Below are 19,396 nucleotides of genomic sequence, written 5' to 3'. Positions count from 1 at the left end.
CTTTCCATCTTTCCCTGGGAAAGGCCTTGGCTTTTTTCATCTCCTTGACCACACCCAGCATCCTCTCCTAGGCCCACCCTCAGGCCAGAATGGACCTTTTACAGAAGGCTCATTCCTGTGGCCTCTGGCCTGCCCTCCACTGGCCTCTTGTGGCCACATTCAAGTCATTTCTGCTGTTTTTAAAATCCCAGGCTAGCCCCGCTGCTCATTCATTGCAGAGAGATGAATGCAGGAAAAGAGAGTCACAGAAAGTGCTGAGGGTTTTGAGGTCGTAGTAGTCAGGCGCAGGAGACATGATTCCTATGGCCCTCCCAGGCTAGGCGGGGCCCATCTGGAGGGGGCTGGGGAATAGGGACTCGCAGGCAGGCAGGCATCATTTGTCGTCGCAGCCCCGAGTTCGGACTAGATATAGCGTTAAAGATGAACGGCTGGGGCCTGAGCCACGGCCCTGCACCACCACCCTATCCTTGGAAAAGCTCCATGAAATCACATGTGTAGGCTTTGAACGCCGCGCAGAGAAAGCAAGGGGAGCTCCGGGCGGGCCTTGCGGGGCTGGGGGGCGCGCACAAGACCTAGATTGCGTTCTCTGGTGGATGTGGCCCCCAGTTCGGCAGCTCGGGACCCGCTCGGCGGTCGCGGGGCCCAGGGGCGGGGTTCAGGGGCGGGGCCCTTCCGCGCCCGCGGGCCGAGCCGCCAGGGGACGCCCTCAGGGGGCGGGCCCTCGCCACCGCCTGCGCTTGGCCCTTGCGGGCCGCCGTTGCCGCGGTCGGCATCTGCCGCCTTTCGACTCCGCGGCATCGGGTTCCCAGGGCTCTTGGTGGCGCCGGAGTCGCACACCCGGGGCGCCCGCTGGCCGCCGGCGGCGGCGGTTGCCCCCTGAGCGGGCCCGAACGGGGAGCGGGGAGCGGGCGGGCGCCGCGGCCCAGGCCCAGGGTCGGCGGGCGGAGGCCGACTCGCGGCCTCTTTGTCTCGGCAGCGGCGGGCGCGTCCGCGGGGCCCGGGGCGGAAGTCCCGCCGCGCTCCCGGCGCCCCGGCCGCAGAGGTGGCACCATGAGCGACATCCGCCACTCGCTCCTGCGCCGCGACGCGCTCAGCGCCGCCAAGGAGGTGCTGTACCACCTGGACATCTACTTCAGCAGCCAGCTGCAGAGCGCGCCGCTGCCCATCGTGGACAAGGGCCCTGTGGAGCTGCTCGAGGAGTTCGTGTTCCAGGTGCCCAAGGAGCGCGGCGCGCAGCCCAAGGTGCGCCGGGCGTTCGGCTGCCGCGTCCCCGATAAGTAAACTCTGGCTCCTTTTTCCTTCTCGGTGACAAGCGTCGGCCAGACCACAAACGCTCTTCGGATCGGGGGCTCCGTCCTCACCCTTGGCCTTGCTCCTTCAGCAGCAGCCAAAATGCCCGTTTTGCGGGGCTTGTGACAACCATGTCTCAATGGTGTTAAAGGAAGAGACTTTAAAGGCCTGTTACCGAGAATCTCAAACCGCTGTAGGTCACCCTGAGCCCCCTAGGGTGATGCATAATGACGTAGAATGGTATTTCTCGAGATTAACAGTAGAGAGTTCTCCGTGGGACCCGGGCTTTAGGGAGGTGAAAAGTTCCCTGGTGAAACCAGTGTTTTCTGTTTTCTCACTGTGTGAAATTAATAGGCCAAATTTCTCATCGCTTCTCCTGGATTTGTTTTACAGAGATTGAATTCACTTCAGGAGCTCCAACTTCTTGAAATCATGTGCAGTTATTTCCAGGAGCAAACCAAGGACTCTGTCCGGCAGATTATTTTCTCATCCCTTTTCAGCCCCCAAGGGAACAAAGCCGATGACAGCCGAATGAGCTTGTTGGGAAAGCTGGTCTCCATGGCAGTGGCTGTGTGTCGAATCCCAGTGTTGGAATGTGCAGCCTCCTGGCTCCAGGTACGTCTCTAGAGATAGCATCTCTGAGAGTCTCTGAAGAGGTGTTTCGTGTCAGGAAGTTTAATTTAATTGGATTTCTAGAGAGGTCTTTTCCATATGTTATCTTCTTGATGTTCCTGCCCTGTATGCTGATACCCCACACTTGTATATACAGGTGATCACCATTCTTGAGAAAACAGTAGTTTGTAACGGTAAATGAAGGCTCCATCTTCAGAATAAGTGAAAGTTAATTTTTCTTAGTTGAAAACAAGGTAGGATTTTGAAAACAGCTATGCATGCAGTCTCAAAGATTGGATTCTTTTTTTTTTTAAGGTCACTATGTGTCAAACTGTGGCAATGTTTGCTTGTTTTTTATAGTTAGATCAGTAAACATGGGAGTTGTTCCGGGGTGCCATTTCAAAGCTGATGGCTCTTCTAATGGATATGGACATAGGAGCCTTCTATAGTGTTTTTAAATATCTAAAAAAAAAAAAAAAGTATTTTCATAGTAGACTTCGTGTTAGATAGTTTTTTGGAAGATCTATTCTGTTTTGCTTTTTCGTTACTCAGAGTTGTTGAAAAATTCATAATCCACTTAGAGTAGTTATTAACTCAAATTTTTGATTAACATCCTCAGCTAAGCTAGCAAAATTTACTACATTCAGTTTTTCAAACCTGCTTCATTCCCAAGGACTTGACATCATTTGGGTTTTTTTTCAATTTATTTAAAAGTTTTTCCTGTGATCTTATTTATCTTTAAAATTTGGCTAGTAAAAATATATTGTGTTCTTTGTAATACACAGGTAAATCTCAAGGGAATCTGTACCTTAATGGCCACCATTCTGATTTCTGGGACACCTGAATAAATCTTGTGTGTTGTATTTAATGTCAAGATTACCTCTATCCCTTGACAACCTGATGAAGTCAAGTTTAGCATCTTGAAATTCCTCATATAATTTTCCATTTATCTCTCATGGTGCTGTTGCGCTGGCATTTTGGCAAAGTGAAAGCAGATGTTAACAACAGGAAAGGGTCTTGTGGCTTGGGTCAGGGTTTGCCACACTGGGGTGTAGGGCTGCAGCTTCCTCCAGAGAAAAGGGTGGAGATGGCTGGTTTGGTGCGTGAATGAACAATCTGGCCTGATGCCTCCTTGCAGTTTGCCCTGCAGGCTGTGTTGTAGCCCTGAAACTGTAGCATCCTGAACAATGGTTAAATGTGGCTACAGATGGGCATCTGAGTGGGAAGGAAAAAGACGGCAGGGTGGTGATGTAGGGTTCAAACATATTAACGGAATCCGTAATAGGAAAGGACTGTAGGAAAATTTGAGAAAGTACTGCTCTAAATCATGTGATAGTTCACAGACTCTCCTGAGTCACATCAAAGTGGTAGCAACTGTTAATTTTTACCTTTGGAGTCTCACCTGTAGGGTTACAAAAATTGTCGTTTCCTCACTTGAAGTCAGGAATGATTTTTTCTGAAGTAAACTTCAAAGGTCGGCAGGCCTTTCACGTAAAGGGCAAGATAGTAAACATTTTAGGCTTTTCGGGTCATATAATCTCTCTCTTTTTTAAAAAAATATTTGTTTATTTGGCTGCTCCGGGCCTTAGTTGCTGCATGCGGGATCTTTAGTTGCGGCATGCAGGATCTGGTTCCCCGACCAGGGATCGAACCCGGGCCCCCTGTATTGGGAGCGTGGAGTCTTAGCCACTGGACCACCAGGGAAGTCCCTCGGGTCATATGATCTCTGTCACCCCTACTCAGCTGTGCCCTTGTAGTGCAGGAGCAGCCTGAGACAATAGCAAACACATGAGCAGGGCTGTGTTTAAATAAAACTTTATTTACAGAAAGAGGTGGCAGGGTGGATTTGGTCTGTGGGCTTTCATTTGCCAATCTCTGCTTCAAAGTAAGCTGTTAACGTCTTCTTCCCCTCTTGGAAGGCGTTCTGCCAGTTCTGATCTTCACCACGTGTACATAGTTGCTAGTCTTCTGGCTCACGACACCTGTAGTTACGTGGACTGTGGCTTCTTTCCAGCGGACGCCTGTGGTCTACTGTGTGCGGTTAGCCAGGGCCCTCGTGGATGACTACTGCTGTCTGGTGCCGGGATCCGTTCAGACGCTGAAGCAGATATTCAGTGCCAGCCCTCGCTTCTGCTGCCAGTTCATAACCTCAGTCACTGCGCTGTATGACCTGTCGTCAGGTAAACTTTAAGCAGATTGTTACCCTTAAGGAGGCTTCGGCCGATTGCTAGTTGTATTTGCATTGAACACCCAGCCGGCGGATGGCCTTTTTTTTTTTTTTCCTCTCTCTCTGAAATGTGTATTTTATTTCAGGCTGAAAGCTAAAGGGATGGGCCACCTGCACCTCTGGAATTTGCTAACAGGGAACTTTCCTTAGTGAGTCCCATTTGCCTGACTCAGAATGGTCCGGGTGGTAGACAGCTAATAAGGAAGGGTCTGGTGTCTGGGACAGATATGGCTTTCTCTCCAGACATGACCTGCTTTTTTTTTTTTGTGGAACACACCACTCAGCATGTGTGGTCTTAGTTCCCCAAGCAGGGACTGAACCTGTGGTCCCTGCATTGGAAGCACAGCATCCTAACGAGTGGGCCACCGGGCAAGTCCCCATGCCTTGCTTTTTTATTCCCGACTTTTTATTTTGAAAAATTGCAAAACTTCAGGAAAGCTGCAAGAATGTTACAACAAAGGTTTGTGTATCTCTTACCGAGGTTCACCAGTTATTAACATTTGCCATATATTCTTTTTTTTCTCTTTTCCTTTTGCTCTCTCTTTCTTTCCCCTTCTCTCCACATACACACTCACAAGTATTTTTTTCCTGAACCCTTGAGCTTGTTGCCAGTGTCAGGTACCAAGTACTTAAATGTGTATCTAAGAACAAGAACGTTCCCTTACACAAACATGATACCATTATCACATGTAAGAAATTAAATACTGACAGAATACTTTTATCGCATATATTTAGCCGTTGTTCAGATTTCCTTGATCGTCTCAATAATGTCTTTTATAGCCTTTTTCCCCCCTTTTGAGGGACCAGGAGAATTCGGGATCCAGTCAAGTCTCATACATGGTTGTTACGTCACTTTGGTCCTTTTCAAATAGTTCCCACACAGACATAGAGAATGGAATTGAGGACACGGGGAGGGGGAAGGGGAAGCTGGGACGAAGTGAGAGAGTGGCATGGACGTATATGCACTACCAAATGTAAAACAGATAGCTAGTGGGAAGCAGCCATATAACACAGGGAGATCAGCTCGGTGCTTTGTGACCACCTAGAGGGGTGGGATAGGGAGGGTGGGAGGGAGATGCAAGAGTAAGGAGATATGGGGATATGTGTATACATACAGCTGATTCACTTTGTTATACAGCAGAAACTAACACACCATTGTAAAGCAATTATACTCCAATAAAGATGTTAAAAACAAAAATAAAACAGTTCCCAGCCTTTAAAAAAATCTCTATGATATTGACATTTTTTGAGAGCTCAGGCCTGTTGTTTTGCAAAATGTCCCTCAATTTAGTTTTGTCTGTTTCCTTATGAAAGGTTCAAGTTAAACATTTGTGGCAACAATATTACCCAGGCCGTGATGTGTCCTTGCGCCGGGAGGCAAGCGTGTCTGTTGGCCTGTGGGTGATGTTCTGAGACTTCCTTAGCAAGGTACCAGGAGAGGGCCTCAGGGAGGCCATTAGATGGCATTTGACTTCAGCTGGGAGAAGCCCACAGCCGTTGTCCCTGTCCAGCAGCAGAGCCCTCTGGACCCCCCCATAAAGAAAACCAAGAGAAGTTGCCCAGCTCTGGTTGAATTGTGGCAGGGGTCTCAGACCCCACCCACTGGGCCCTGCTGCCCACTTTCCTCCCCCAGGAGTGGGTTCCAAGGAACATGGATTGACAAGCACTGAGTCCTTCTACATCTGTGTCCTTGAATGACCCCCACAGCCCTCGCGGCCCCTGGCTAGGGCTGCTGCCCTCGCTTTGCATCTGGGGAAGGCACAGGCCTCGCCCTCGTGAACAGCTTTCTCTGCAGAGGCAGACCCGAAGCCCGCTGTTCTAGTTCAGGTTCCTCCTCTGCCCTCAGCTCTGGCCGCTCAGAGGGCTGGCAGGTAGCCTCTTTCTTCTCCTGGTCTAATAGCGAACCCAGCTGCTGGAAAGCCTTAGCAGCATTCTCCACTTTTGTTCAGTCCAGCATTGGTCTCCTGCCAGCACCCTGATTGTATTTGATTCTCCTTTTATTTGTAACTCTCTTCCTTGCCGTTAGAACGACTTTTTAGTTCTCTTGAGAAAGTTCGCATGGACCTACCGTGAACGTTTAAGTGCGTGTCATACCCGCGTGTAATTGCATACTTGGCTTTCATCGCTGCGTGCTGCTCGCTGGGATGGGTGGCAGGGCTTGTGGGCGCCCCGCTGCTGGGGTGGAGTCTTCCCTGGCGCTCTCCTAAGAGGCTTCTCAAGAGCTCTTGATAGCTAGGCACGGTGTTTAGGCCTTTTATGTTCCCATAGGAAGGATTTGCAGCATCGTAGTTGCTCTTTCAAGTCATCGGTTATTCCAGGGTGACAAGGACAGAAATTGGCCTTAACATTGGGAATGGATTCATTAACATATGGAGAAGGAAATAATGTTCAGAAAATACCACTAACGTTCTAGGATGGACATGAGACGTGGTATTTTTCTCTTAAGTCAGTTTGCCAGTCTGACATGTCAAGACTTTTTTTTAAACCACTCTGTCGAGGTAGGATTGACAGAGAGAGAGCTATGTATTTCTATGTACAATTGGATGAGGTTGGAGATACGGACATCCCTGGCTCCATAGTGGTGGCCCAGAGGGTGGGCCTGAGTCCGCCGGCAGCAGGGTGCTTGCCGCTGCTCTTGGTACTGTGGCTGACGGGCGTCTGTGCCTCCGAAGCTGTGAAACGGAAGGGGCTTACCTAACCGAACAGAACACCCTCTTGCCCCATTGTCACAGGGAACCTGGGTCTCTGCATACAAAGGTTGTGGAGATTATTCACGCAAGTACACACGCTCACGTGTACTCACCGAGCACACGTGTACACAGCATGTGTGCATATGCCACCTTCAGGCTCCGGAGATGCCCCAGCTAGACGTGTGTCGGGCGGGGGAGGGGCTGGGTTGCTGGAGGAGCGGGCCTGAGACTGGCGTGTCCCAGACAGAAATGCTTCGGGGAGTCAAGGGGCCGGACACAGGGTCACCACTGTTTATTTTGCCAAGTAAAGGTCGTAGACGACAACTCCCTCTTGTCACCGTCATTTCGTAGCAGAAGGGAATGGCGTGGGTCAGCCCGCAAGCAGTAGACAGTCCCAGGGGAAAGGCCGGTGTCTCCTGAGGAAGAGCAGTTGGAGACTTCACACCAACACGGGGCTCGCTCTGCCCCTCAGTCTCTCTTCTCATGCTTGGCTCTGGACCTCAGCAGCCCGGAAGGGGCTCCGTCATCCCCAGCTTCATGAGCTGAGGTGTGCACAGCCCCAGAGGCAGGAGGCTGGGGACCCGCTCCCACGCACACACAGCCTAAGGGCAGTGTCCGCTGACCCCAGGATGGGCGGTGTAGCCTAGTGGTAAGAGCTGGGCCACCTGGGGTCGGGTCTGGGCCCACCACGTAGTTTTAATGAGTCTGGAGAAAATGATTTAACATCTCTGTGCCTCAGTTTCCTCATCCTTTATATAATAGATGGTTTGTTTGAGGATTAAGTGAGTTCATCTGTGGTAGGACTTAGTTTATTCTTAAACTCAGAATAAATATCAACTTTTGTCTTTAAAGTTACTGTTCTCTGTCTTGCCATAGAATGTACTAGATCTCAGGACTCACAGGAGGCCAGGCCTTGCTTAGAGGTTCCAGGTTTGGGGCTGGGATGGCTCCTGGCAGCGGACAGATCGTTGTCTGGACTTTGAGCTGCTCCCTGACAGCCCCCGTAGCTGTCACCGTACCACTGAGGGGACACCAAACACAGGGATGAAACCTACTCACAAGGGAAGGGATGAAGTGTGGTGGTGGTAGCTCTGGACATAGATAGTGGACTTTTATTTAAATTGACACACAGGATCACAAGGCATCATGGAGTTCTAGGGAATTGTTGGTTTAATGTGTTGAGCCCAACCATGGCCAGGCCTTCCTAAGTCGGATGAGAGCCCAGCCCTCTCGGAGGGGACGTTCCAGGAAAGGAGACAGAGGGTAGGTGAGGACAGAGGTGTGTCGTCCGGATGTCGGTTGATGAGTACTGTGAGCTTGAAGGTCTGTCTGTCCCTGTCTCCTGTCTGTGGGGCTGAAGACCCTTCTGACTTTGTTTTGCAGACGATCTCATCCCACCGTTGGACTTGCTTGAGATGATTGTCAACTGGATTTTTGAGGACCCGAGGTTGATTCTCATCACTTTTTTAAATACTCCGATCGCAGCCAATCTCCCAATAGGATTTTTAGAGCTCACCCCGCTCACTGGATTGATCCGCTGGTGTGTGAAGGCCCCTCTGGCTTATAAAAGGAAGAAGAAGCCCCCCTTAGCCAATGGCCCCATCACTGCCAAAGTCACCAAGGACTCGGGGGGGACGGACAGAGATTCCCACCTCTTGTACTCAAAGCTCCACCTCAGCGTCCTGCAGGTCCTCATGATGCTCCAGGTGCACTTGACTGAGAAGAACCTGTACGGCCGCCTGGGGCTCATCCTGTTTGACCACATGGTCCCGCTGGTGGAGGAGATCAACAGATTGGCGGATGAACTGAACCCCCTCAACGCCTCCCAGGAGATCGAGCTCTCCCTGGACCGGCTGGCACAGGCTCTGCAGGTGGCCATGGCCTCTGGAGCCCTGCTGTGCACGAGAGGTGGGTGACTGTCTGCCCAGGCCTCCCGGGGGTGGGTCACCACCACCCGCCGGAAAGAAAATCGGGGCTCCTGGACAAGGGCTGTTTTCCGCTTTTAGGACGTCTTTCCTCTCAGTGAACGCAGGGTAGGTGGGCGGAAGTTGCAGGACGTGCCCAGGTAGAATCCCGTGGCCGTGGCATCTGGGTGTCTCCTGGCTGATTTGCCCAGGCCTGGGGATGCCTCCAGAGCACAGGTAATAATGGCTTAATCTCCTTCCTCTTAGGGAATCTTTTCTTTTTCTGCAGTTCTTCTGCATTGCAGCATAATTTACGTACAATGAAATGCACCTGTTTAAGTGCAGGAACCATTCCATCACCTGTTCAGAGGGCGCCTTAATTCTGCATTTCAGTGCTTGAACTCGCCCAGAAGAATGATCTGATGCTAATGACACACTTCTGTTTGCTCTTTGACTGCTGGCTCACAGACGTTGCCTGAGGCCCATGCAGTCGTCCCTGGAGATGGGTTTCCCTCTTATCTTGCTCTTAGCCTTGGGCGTCTGATCTGTTGTCTCTGGGCCTTTTCCCAGCCATCTGACAAATTACCAGTAGAGCTGCCCCCTTTCCTAAGTGATGTCTTCTGTTGAGGGCGTGTGTTAAAGCAAAAATGGAAGAAAAAGAGAGCCCCGCTTCTAAATGGTGCTAGGAAGGTGAGCATGAGGTACTGTTACTGTCTCGCTCGCATCCTTGAACATTAGCAAACCTCTCACCTCGTCATCTCCAGGCCGTTCCTTAATTCTGTGTCTCCTTCATTTCAGATGACCTGAGAACCTTGTGCTCCCGGCTGCCCCATAATAAGTAAGTATCCTCCCAAGACTTCTAGCTGGGCGGGGGCGGGGGTGGGTGAGGGAATGGTGGGGTGCAAGGCAGGGCGGACCCCTTGTCCTGGCTTCTTGGGGAGAGCTGGTTTGCAGGGTCTAGAGCGTCTGTGAATAAGGGGCCCCCCAGAACCTGACAGTAAGTGGGGGAATGGATGTGATAGCATAACACAGGAGAGGAGACCCAAGCAGGGAGTCCATCAACGAGGTAAGAAAAGTGGCCGTCCTTCTGGGCGTCAAGGGAGAAGCCGGAGCGAACTCGGGGGCCTTTACTGCTCACTAAGTCAGCGTGCGTGTGGGTCGTGGTGATGGCATGTGCTGTGGCGACATTGATCGCACAGCCCTCACGGAAGTACTGTGTCCGTTAGGCCAGCGCCTTGGTCTCGGGTGGCACAGACCGGGTTCTGAGCGTGGTTCTGTCTGTGGTTTGCTGTGATGCCGGGGCTGACTCTTTTGCCTTGGCTTCCCCCCTTGTAAAATGGGGACCGTAATTCACCTGCCTCCCAGGGTTGTAGTGAGGTGTAAATGAGGTGGTGTTTGCAAAGTTGTTTGTCCACAGCACACGGGAGTCTCTCCGTAAGTGGTCGTTATTGTCCTAATGTGGGGGGAAGCAGTGGTAATAGTGGTGAAAAGCAGGAACTGTGTGGTCCTAACAGCTTCTGGTGAGAATTCCACCCTTACTACTTCCTATCTGTAAGACCTTGGACAAGTTCCCACTATCCTTGTTTTCTCTATAAAATCAAGAAAACAGTAGTACCTGCCTCAGGTCCCCCTGCCTCCCCCGCCCTGCTCCCCTCATAGGAGTTTTGTGAGGATTAATTGAGTAAAAACATAGAAAGCACTTAGAATGGTACTTGACATGTAAATAACCTAAGAAGTGTTAGCTACTGTGACTTTTACTGTTATTTGTGTAACAGGAGTTTCTCTTAATCGAATTAATTTCACTGAAGCTAAGAAGCAAAAAGCTATGTGCACAAAAATGTTTCATGCAAAGGCAGTCTTATCAGTAGCAAAAAGTCAGAAACAAGCTAACCATCCCATAGCTTGGGGATACTTAGTAAGTTAGTAGTGATACATCAGGAGGATGGAACATTATGTGTCCACTAAAAACAGTAATTGTGGCCACCCTGTGAGGAGATGTTTATCCTTGAAGGCAGAACTGCCCTGCTGCCTGCTGTGTGCACCTGGGCACGGTTTACAGGAATGAAAACAGCCAAGTTCTTTCTTCAGAGGGTCGCACTGGTTTTTAAGGTGGATAGTGGGGCTCCAGGGCTGACGTTGGCAGGCAGTGCGGACAGAGGGTGAGCAAGCCCACTGGGCCCCTCGGCACCGTGTGTGCTCCCAGCCGCCCAGGGCCTGACCCACCAGCCCTGCCGGGGCCCGGCAGTGGGGCAGGTGTGGCAGGCTGAGCAAAGGCTTAATTTGAGGCCAGAAGATGGGCCAGATGCTACTTCCCGGGCTGACAGGAGAGGAGCTGCGGCCAGAGGGCCGGGAGCTTGGCGTCGGGCCCTAACGGGCAGGTAGCTCCAGGCAGGCATCTGGGTGGTTAAACGGGGGTTTCTGGAGCAACAAAACGGTCCACCTTGAGAAGTGACATCGGCAGGGTGGACAGCTTGTCCAGAGGCCACCTCGCCCTCGGGAGCCCACACTGTTCCTTTGTCTCCCTCCCTCCGTCCCTTCCTTCTTTCCTTTCTTCCCTCCAAGAAAGTCTCCCGCGTCTGAGGACATCGCCAGTGCACGCGGCACCTCTTCACCTCCTCGCACTAATCCCTTTGCAACCTTTTCCTTCTTTGTGCACAGCTTTTATGTAATGTTTAATGTTTTCAGGGCATTAAAATGTGATAGGGTATGAATTGTTTATCATCTCAGTGTTACAACTAGGGGTCCCCGTGGGAATCCTCTGGAACTTATAACTGCCCCGAGGGACCCCCCCCCAGGGGCCTGTCGCTGCTGCTCCGACGTACAGCCCTGGGCCCCAGTCCCCCGGGGGCAGCCTGACACTGACATGGGGAGAGAGTGGCCCACAGTCGCTTGGACTACCTCTTTGATTTCTGATTGTTCCTTTTGCGTTAATTGTCTTCTGGACTAGACCAGAAACTTCCTGAAACCCCCTCTGTGGCAGGGTGTGCGGGTTCAAACCAGAAACTTCCTGAAACCCCCCCTCTGTGGCAGGGTGTGCGGGTTCAAACCAGAAACTTCCTGAACCCCCTCTGTGGCAGGGTGTGCGGGTTCAAACCAGAAACTTCCTGAACCCCCCTCTGTGGCAGGGTGTGCGGGTTCAAACCAGAAACTTCCTGAAACCCCCTCTGTGGCAGGGTGTGCGGGTTCAAACCAGAAACTTCCTGAAACCCCCCTCTGTGGCAGGGTGTGCAGGTTCAAACCAGAAACTTCCTGAAACCCCCTCTGTGGCAGGGTGTGCGGGTTCAAACCAGAAACTTCCTGAACCCCCCTCTGTGGCAGGGTGTGCGGGTTCAAACCAGAAACTTCCTGAAACCCCCTCTGTGGCAGGGTGTGCGGGTTCAAACCAGAAACTTCCTGAAACCCCCCTCTGTGGCAGGGTGTGCAGGTTCAAACCAGAAACTTCCTGAACCCCCCTCTGTGGCAGGGTGTGCGGGTTCAAACCAGAAACTTCCTGAAACCCCCTCTGTGGCAGGGTGTGCGGGTTCAAACCAGAAACTTCCGGAACCCCCTCTGTGGCAGGGTGTGCGGGTTCAAACCAGAAACTTCCTGAAACCCCTCTGTGGCAGGGTGTGCGGGTTCAAACCAGAAACTTCCGGAACCCCCTCTGTGGCAGGGTGTGCGGGTTCAAACCAGAAACTTCCTGAACCCCCTCTGTGGCAGGGTGTGCAGGTTCAAACCAGAAACTTCCGGAACCCCCTCTGTGGCAGGGTGTGCGGGTTCAAACCAGAAACTTCCGGAACCCCCTCTGTGGCAGGGTGTGCGGGTTCAGACCAGAAACTTCCTGAACCCCCTCTGTGGCAGGGTGTGCAGGTTCAAACCAGAAACTTCCGGAACCCCCTCTGTGGCAGGGTGTGCGGGTTCAAACCAGAAACTTCCTGAACCCCCTCTGTGGCAGGGTGTGCGGGTTCAAACCAGAAACTTCCTGAAACCCCCCTCTGTGGCAGGGTGTGCGGGTTCAGACCAGAAACTTCCTGAACCCCCCTCTGTGGCAGGGTGTGCGGGTTCAAACCAGAAACTTCCTGAACCCCCTCTGTGGCAGGGTGTGCGGGTTCAAACCAGAAACTTCCTGAAACCCCTCTGTGGCAGGGTGTGCGGGTTCAAACCAGAAACTTCCTGAACCCCCCTCTGTGGCAGGGTGTGCAGGTTCAAACCAGAAACTTCCTGAACCCCCCTCTGTGGCAGGGTGTGCGGGTTCAAACCAGAAACTTCCTGAAACCCCCCTCTGTGGCAGGGTGTGCGGGTTCAAACCAGAAACTTCCTGAAACCCCCCTCTGTGGCAGGGTGTGCGGGTTCAAACCAGAAACTTCCTGAAACCCCCCTCTGTGGCAGGGTGTGCGGGTTCAAACCAGAAACTTCCTGAACCCCCTCTGTGGCAGGGTGTGCGGGTTCAAACCAGAAACTTCCTGAAACCCCCCTCTGTGGCAGGGTGTGCGGGTTCAGACCAGAAACTTCCTGAACCCCCCTCTGTGGCAGGGTGTGCGGGTTCAAACCAGAAACTTCCTGAACCCCCTCTGTGGCAGGGTGTGCGGGTTCAAACCAGAAACTTCCTGAAACCCCTCTGTGGCAGGGTGTGCGGGTTCAAACCAGAAACTTCCTGAACCCCCCTCTGTGGCAGGGTGTGCGGGTTCAAACCAGAAACTTCCTGAACCCCCTCTGTGGCAGGGTGTGCGGGTTCAAACCAGAAACTTCCTGAAACCCCTCTGTGGCAGGGTGTGCGGGTTCAAACCAGAAACTTCCTGAACCCCCTCTGTGGCAGGGTGTGCGGGTTCAAACCAGAAACTTCCTGAAACCCCTCTGTGGCAGGGTGTGCGGGTTCAAACCAGAAACTTCCTGAACCCCCCTCTGTGGCAGGGTGTGCAGGTTCAAACCAGAAACTTCCTGAACCCCCTCTGTGGCAGGGTGTGCGGGTTCAGACCAGAAACTTCCTGAACCCCCTCTGTGGCAGGGTGTGCGGGTTCAGACCAGAAACTTCCTGAACCCCCTCTGTGGCAGGGTGTGCGGGTTCAGACCAGAAACTTCCTGAAACCCCCTCTGTGGCAGGGTGTGCGGGTTCAAACCAGAAACTTCCTGAACCCCCTCTGTGGCAGGGTGTGCGGGTTCAAACCAGAAACTTCCTGAACCCCCTCTGTGGCAGGGTGTGCGGGTTCAAACCAGAAACTTCCTGAACCCCCCTCTGTGGCAGGGTGTGCGGGTTCAAACCAGAAACTTCCTGAACCCCCCTCTGTGGCAGGGTGTGCGGGTTCAGACCAGAAACTTCCTGAACCCCCTCTGTGGCAGGGTGTGCAGGTTCAAACCAGAAACTTCCTGAAACCCCCCTCTGTGGCAGGGTGTGCAGGTTCAAACCAGAAACTTCCTGAAACCCCCCTCTGTGGCAGGGTGTGCGGGTTCAAACCAGAAACTTCCTGAACCCCCTCTGTGGCAGGGTGTGCGGGTTCAAACCAGAAACTTCCTGAACCCCCCTCTGTGGCAGGGTGTGCAGGTTCAAACCAGAAACTTCCTGAAACCCCCTCTGTGGCAGGGTGTGCAGGTTCAAACCAGAAACTTCCTGAAACCCCCCTCTGTGGCAGGGTGTGCGGGTTCAAACCAGAAACTTCCTGAACCCCCTCTGTGGCAGGGTGTGCGGGTTCAAACCAGAAACTTCCTGAACCCCCTCTGTGGCAGGGTGTGCAGGTTCAAACCAGAAACTTCCTGAAACCCCCCTCTGTGGCAGGGTGTGCGGGTTCAAACCAGAAACTTCCTGAACCCCCCTCTGTGGCAGGGTGTGCAGGTTCAAACCAGAAACTTCCTGAAACCCCCTCTGTGGCAGGGTGTGCAGGTTCAAACCAGAAACTTCCTGAACCCCCTCTGTGGCAGGGTGTGCAGGTTCAAACCAGAAACTTCCTGAAACCCCCTCTGTGGCAGGGTGTGCGGGTTCAAACCAGAAACTTCCGGAACCCCCTCTGTGGCAGGGTGTGCAGGTTCAAACCAGAAACTTCCGGAACCCCCCCTCTGTGGCAGGGTGTGCGGGTTCAAACCAGAAACTTCCTGAAACCCCTCTGTGGCAGGGTGTGCGGGTTCAAACCAGAAACTTCCTGAAACCCCTCTGTGGCAGGGTGTGCGGGTTCAAACCAGAAACTTCCTGAAACCCCTCTGTGGCAGGGTGTGCGGGTTCAGACCAGAAACTTCCTGAACCCCCTCTGTGGCAGGGTGTGCGGGTTCAAACCAGAAACTTCCTGAACCCCCTCTGTGGCAGGGTGTGCGGGTTCAAACCAGAAACTTCCTGAAACCCCCTCTGTGGCAGGGTGTGCGGGTTCAGACCAGAAACTTCCTGAACCCCCTCTGTGGCAGGGTGTGCGGGTTCAGACCAGAAACTTCCTGAACCCCCTCTGTGGCAGGGTGTGCGGGTTCAAACCAGAAACTTCCTGAAACCCCCTCTGTGGCAGGGTGTGCGGGTTCAAACCAGAAACTTCCTGAAACCCCCTCTGTGGCAGGGTGTGCGGGTTCAAACCAGAAACTTCCTGAAACCCCCCTCTGTGGCAGGGTGTGCAGGTTCAAACCAGAAACTTCCTGAAACCCCCCTCTGTGGCAGGGTGTGCGGGTTCAAACCAGAAACTTCCGGAAACCCCCTCTGTGGCAGGGTGTGCAGGTTCAAACCAGAAACTTCCTGAAACCCCCTCTGTGGCAGGGTGTGCGGGTTCAAACCAGAAACTTCCTGAACCCCCTCTGTGGCAGGGTGTGCGGGTTCAAACCAGAAACTTCCTGAACCCCCCTCTGTGGCAGGGTGTGCGGGTTCAAACCAGAAACTTCCTGAACCCCCTCTGTGGCAGGGTGTGCGGGTTCAAACCAGAAACTTCCTGAAACCCCCTCTGTGGCAGGGTGTGCGGGTTCAAACCAGAAACTTCCTGAACCCCCCTCTGTGGCAGGGTGTGCGGGTTCAAACCAGAAACTTCCGGAACCCCCTCCGTGGCAGGGTGTGCGGGTTCAAACCAGAAACTTCCGGAAACCCCCTCTGTGGCAGGGTGTGCAGGTTCAAACCAGAAACTTCCTGAAACCCCCTCTGTGGCAGGGTGTGCGGGTTCAAACCAGAAACTTCCTGAAACCCCTCTGTGGCAGGGTGTGCGGGTTCAAACGAGCGCGTGACCTACATTCTGCCTCCGCAGTGTATTCCCTCCTTGGACTTACTGCTTAGTTTCCTTGAACTTCTTACCCAGAGTTATGAAACCGTAGTAGTTATTAAAACGTAGTGAAGAGAGTCAGAAGAGCTTCAAGCCACTAAAAGGCACCAGATTTCTTCACACCTGGGTTTACTGCCTGAGCCCCTCCTGGGGGCCCAGGGTACCAGACTTTGTACTTGGTGGGTGGGAGAGAGTGAGGGTCACTCTGCCAAAGACCTAGGCCCGCCCCCTGCTTCATCTCAGAGCTCCAGGAAGCAGCCAACCATAGTCAGTCTCCCAAGGGTGAAGTGGCCCGTCGGGATGGGCTTTCGCTGGGCCAAGCAGGACAGCATGCAGGGAAGGTGTGGCCTCGTGGGACCGGGAAGCTGAGGGGCAAGTGGTGGGCAAGAACGGGACCTGGCAGGCGGGGTTTGGTGATGTGGAGGGACAGTGTACGCACTCGAGAGACAGGACCCAGCCGGAGCCACGGCCCTGGCTGAGGCTGGGAGAGCAAAGCACAGAGGCCAGGGGATCCAGGGGGAGGGCAGGGCTGGGGAGGGGCCCTCTGTCCTGAAGGGGCGTAACCGGGGGACTTGGTTATTTCAGGCTGAGTCCGGACAAGCTAGAGGTGGAGAGAAAGTTAGGACGCTCTGCTGATGGTGCTGAGAGGGGAGGGTGGCATTAGATAGGATGAGACTAATGAGAGGAAGCTCTTCAAGGGGTCTCAGAAGGCACCAGCATAGGAGGTGACATTGAATTCAGGAGCAGGGAGGACTTCCTGGAGGCAGAGGCTGTTGAAGTGCTGAACCACAGAGAGCGGAGCACAGGCCAGGGTGGGAGGGGGTTGGGGAGGGGAGTGGGGCAGGAGGGGGCCCTGAAAGTGGGTGAGGGCTGGTCCAGGCCGGGGCCATTCCTGAGGACTCCGGACGTCAGGGTCATGTGAAAAGCCACCTTCTGTGTGGCTTTGCTTGGAATTCAGTTAGGACTCGGTCACCAGGAGTGACTTGGAGAAGCGTGGCCCTCTGTCCTGTTTGCTGTGGCTCCTCAGTCACAGCCCCCGAAGGTGTGGACAGGTGAGGCTGACACCAGTGCACACCTGCACGGTCCCCAAGCCACAGACGCCAAGGCTGTGTCGGAGCTTCTGTGGACTAAGGCCCCCTCCCTCCCTCCCCATCGCTTCCGGCAGGATCCCGGCTTTCCCACCACGGCCCCTCGCCTCTCCAGGCCCCAGTCTGTCAATACATCCCGCTGCCTCCAGGTCACCCCCATCCTGCTACCCAGCCATGAGCCACCCTCCAGCCTCCCTGGAAACTTGGTGTCTGTTCCGGCACAGGAGCAAGGACCACCACGGCAGCCTAGCCTGCCCCCCACCCATAGCGCCACGGGTTGGGCGGATGCCACCATTGGCACCGTTGGCATCCTAACCCTTCTCCTTGTGTTTGCAGCCTTCTCCAGCTGGTGATCTCGGGCCCCGTGCCGCAGTCGCCGCACGCGGCGCTCCCTCCCGGGTTCTACCCTCACATCCACACACCCCCGCTGGGCTACGGGGCTGTGCCGGCCCACCCTGCCGCCCACCCTGCCCTGCCCACGCACCCCGGGCACACCTTCATCTCAGGCATGACCTTCCCGTTCAGGCCCATCCGCTAGGCTGGCCCCCGCGAACCGCTGAGTGGCACCGTGCCTTCCATGCCTGGTTGGAGGAAGCCTTCCCAGGAAAGGACGACCGATCCATAGGAGAGGGCTCGGGGGGCAGCCGGGCGGCCCCTCCTTGCTGCAGAACCACAGAACCGGGTCGGTGCGGAAGTTCTGCGACGTCGCCGTCCAGGCACCTCCTACCCGTCTCATTCGTAAAAGTCCAGATGGGATCGATGTAAGGAAACGTCCAGCCCTCTGCGGAGCGATGCGGGCATCTTTAAAAGCTGCCAGGGCTGTGAACCTGTGGTCTGGGGTGTCACTGCGGACACACGCCCTGAGCCTGTGCCGTCGGAGCACTGGTGGAGGAGCAGCGTGTGCGAGTCCACGTGTCTGGCCTCCCTCCTTGTGGACGGGCTGTGTCCCGCCAGGAGCACAAGGCACTCCCATGGCTCCAGGAGCGCAAGGCTGAACCGCCGGCATGGCAAGCTCTCACCCAGCACTTGGTCCCCACGGGTCGGGGGAACCTGTGAGCGTGGCCCCCATCAGTAGGGAAAGGAACGTCTCTGTTTTATTGGGGTCTCTAAGTTTTCCTTCCATATGTTCAAATAAATTTTTTCTAAACAGTTTTATAGACTTTATGGCCTGTATTTTAAAAACTTAGTAGCTGTGAGCCTCGGAGATGTCCTCCCCAGTCCGCCGCGATCCTGGTGAGAAGATTGGATACAATTGTAGGTGCTCCTTTTGGCAGAAACGCTGCAGGCGCTCCCCGCACCCTGTGCAGGGCACCCAGGGTCTGTCTGCTTCAGTTACGGTTCCTTTCTTCCTTCAGGAACAAAACTCAGGCCTCAGGAGTTTTCTCCAGCACGCGGTTGGAAGGTGTCTGCTCGGAGTTCTCACTTATTGGTTTGGGGAGGAAGGAAAGATAACCAGTAACCCCATGGCTGGGCTCCCCTAGGCTGAGCGTGAGGAACGAGAGGCGGCTACAGCAAACAGTGAGCGTGGAGGACCAAGATTAACTCGGGGTAAAGTGTAACCTTGCCGTTGTTTACCCTGCTGCTGCTGAAGTCCGTGCCCTGGAAGACCAGACGAGAGAGAGAGAGAGAGAGCGCCATACTTGGCCTCCAGGGTCCGTGACCAGGGTGCTTTCTCAGGGACACGAGCTCGTGGTCTTCCGTGGGCCCCGGGAGTGCTCACCGCTGCCCCAGCCGGTGTGTAGGAACCAGCCTGCAAGTGACGCCTATCAGGACCCTGCTTTTAGGTTGCTTTTGAGAGCCGTGAACTAGAGAGGAAATTACCTTTTCTTTGAGTTTGATTTCATTGTCCCTGTGTTTCCTGTTGCCTGTATAAATCTGCTGATGTCAGGGCAGGAGCCAAAGTCAAGTCTCTGCTTCCATCTCTCTTGGTGGGACTCATCCACGGAGCTAAGGAGAGTAGCACTTGCTGGTTCTTCGTGTTCAACTCTGGTACCAAGTGTTTCTGCAAAGGGTGGAAAAGGAGCTCTCACACTGCTTCCTGGCTGGAGAGGGTCTCTAAACCTGGCTCTGTCTCGGAAGGTGGTTGTCACCATCCGTGTCCAGGGCTGGATAGTCTTAGCTCCTCTCAGACCCGAGGTGGTTTTTGCCAAAATAAAAATAAAAAGAAGGGTAAAATGTAGGAAATAAAGCCACTAGAGCCACAGACTTCCTTTGTGGTATTTTTAGCAGAATGTGGTCAGTTAAGTCAGCATATTAAAAACGATGGCCCTCCTGTTACGCTGTTATGTGCGGGCACTTGCTAAGTGTTTTACATCCATTAAAAACTGACATGTGAGAAAATACTAGGCAACATATGAAATAAAGTGTATCTACCCAGAGTGTATAAAGAAAC

General features: G+C 53.7%; 1 protein-coding gene across 5 annotated transcripts; it reads left to right on the top strand.

Moving 5' to 3' along the window:
* The first annotated feature begins 746 nt into the window (after positions 1-746).
* Positions 747-18,156, top strand: INTS15 (integrator complex subunit 15). Of its 5 annotated transcripts, none has more exons than XM_067705450.1 (6): positions 747-1,242; positions 1,684-1,905; positions 3,917-4,082; positions 8,203-8,727; positions 9,522-9,561; positions 11,286-11,675. In XM_067705450.1, the coding sequence occupies exons 1-6, from the start codon at positions 1,051-1,053 to the stop codon at positions 11,431-11,433; spliced, it is 1,293 nt and encodes a 430-aa protein (XP_067561551.1). In that variant the 5' UTR covers positions 747-1,050; the 3' UTR covers positions 11,434-11,675. The 5 variants fall into 5 exon arrangements, with proteins under 5 accessions (XP_067561551.1, XP_067561553.1, XP_067561549.1 ...); XM_067705452.1 differs by lacking the exon at positions 11,286-11,675 and adding an exon at positions 17,530-18,156 and having other exon boundaries at positions 749-1,242; XM_067705448.1 differs by lacking the exon at positions 11,286-11,675 and adding an exon at positions 17,341-18,156 and having other exon boundaries at positions 749-1,242.
* Positions 18,157-19,396: the final 1,240 nt, after the last annotated feature.

The sequence above is a fragment of the Pseudorca crassidens genome, chromosome 15 (genome assembly GCF_039906515.1).
Source record: "Pseudorca crassidens isolate mPseCra1 chromosome 15, mPseCra1.hap1, whole genome shotgun sequence".
In the NCBI taxonomy this organism is placed as follows: domain Eukaryota; kingdom Metazoa; phylum Chordata; class Mammalia; order Artiodactyla; family Delphinidae; genus Pseudorca; species Pseudorca crassidens.
This window is presented reverse-complemented; position numbering and strand designations above follow the sequence as displayed.

Excerpts from the sequence above, each read along its gene's own strand:
- INTS15 (XM_067705448.1), top strand. The coding sequence starts at position 1,051 with ATGAGCGACATCCGCCACTCGCTCCTGCGCCGCGACGCGCTCAGCGCC. Across the intron at positions 4,083-8,202 it reads GCTGTATGACCTGTCGTCAG|ACGATCTCATCCCACCGTTG; the intron begins GTAAACTTTAAG and ends TTTGTTTTGCAG. Across the intron at positions 9,562-17,340 it reads TCCCGGCTGCCCCATAATAA|CCTTCTCCAGCTGGTGATCT; the intron begins GTAAGTATCCTC and ends TTGTGTTTGCAG.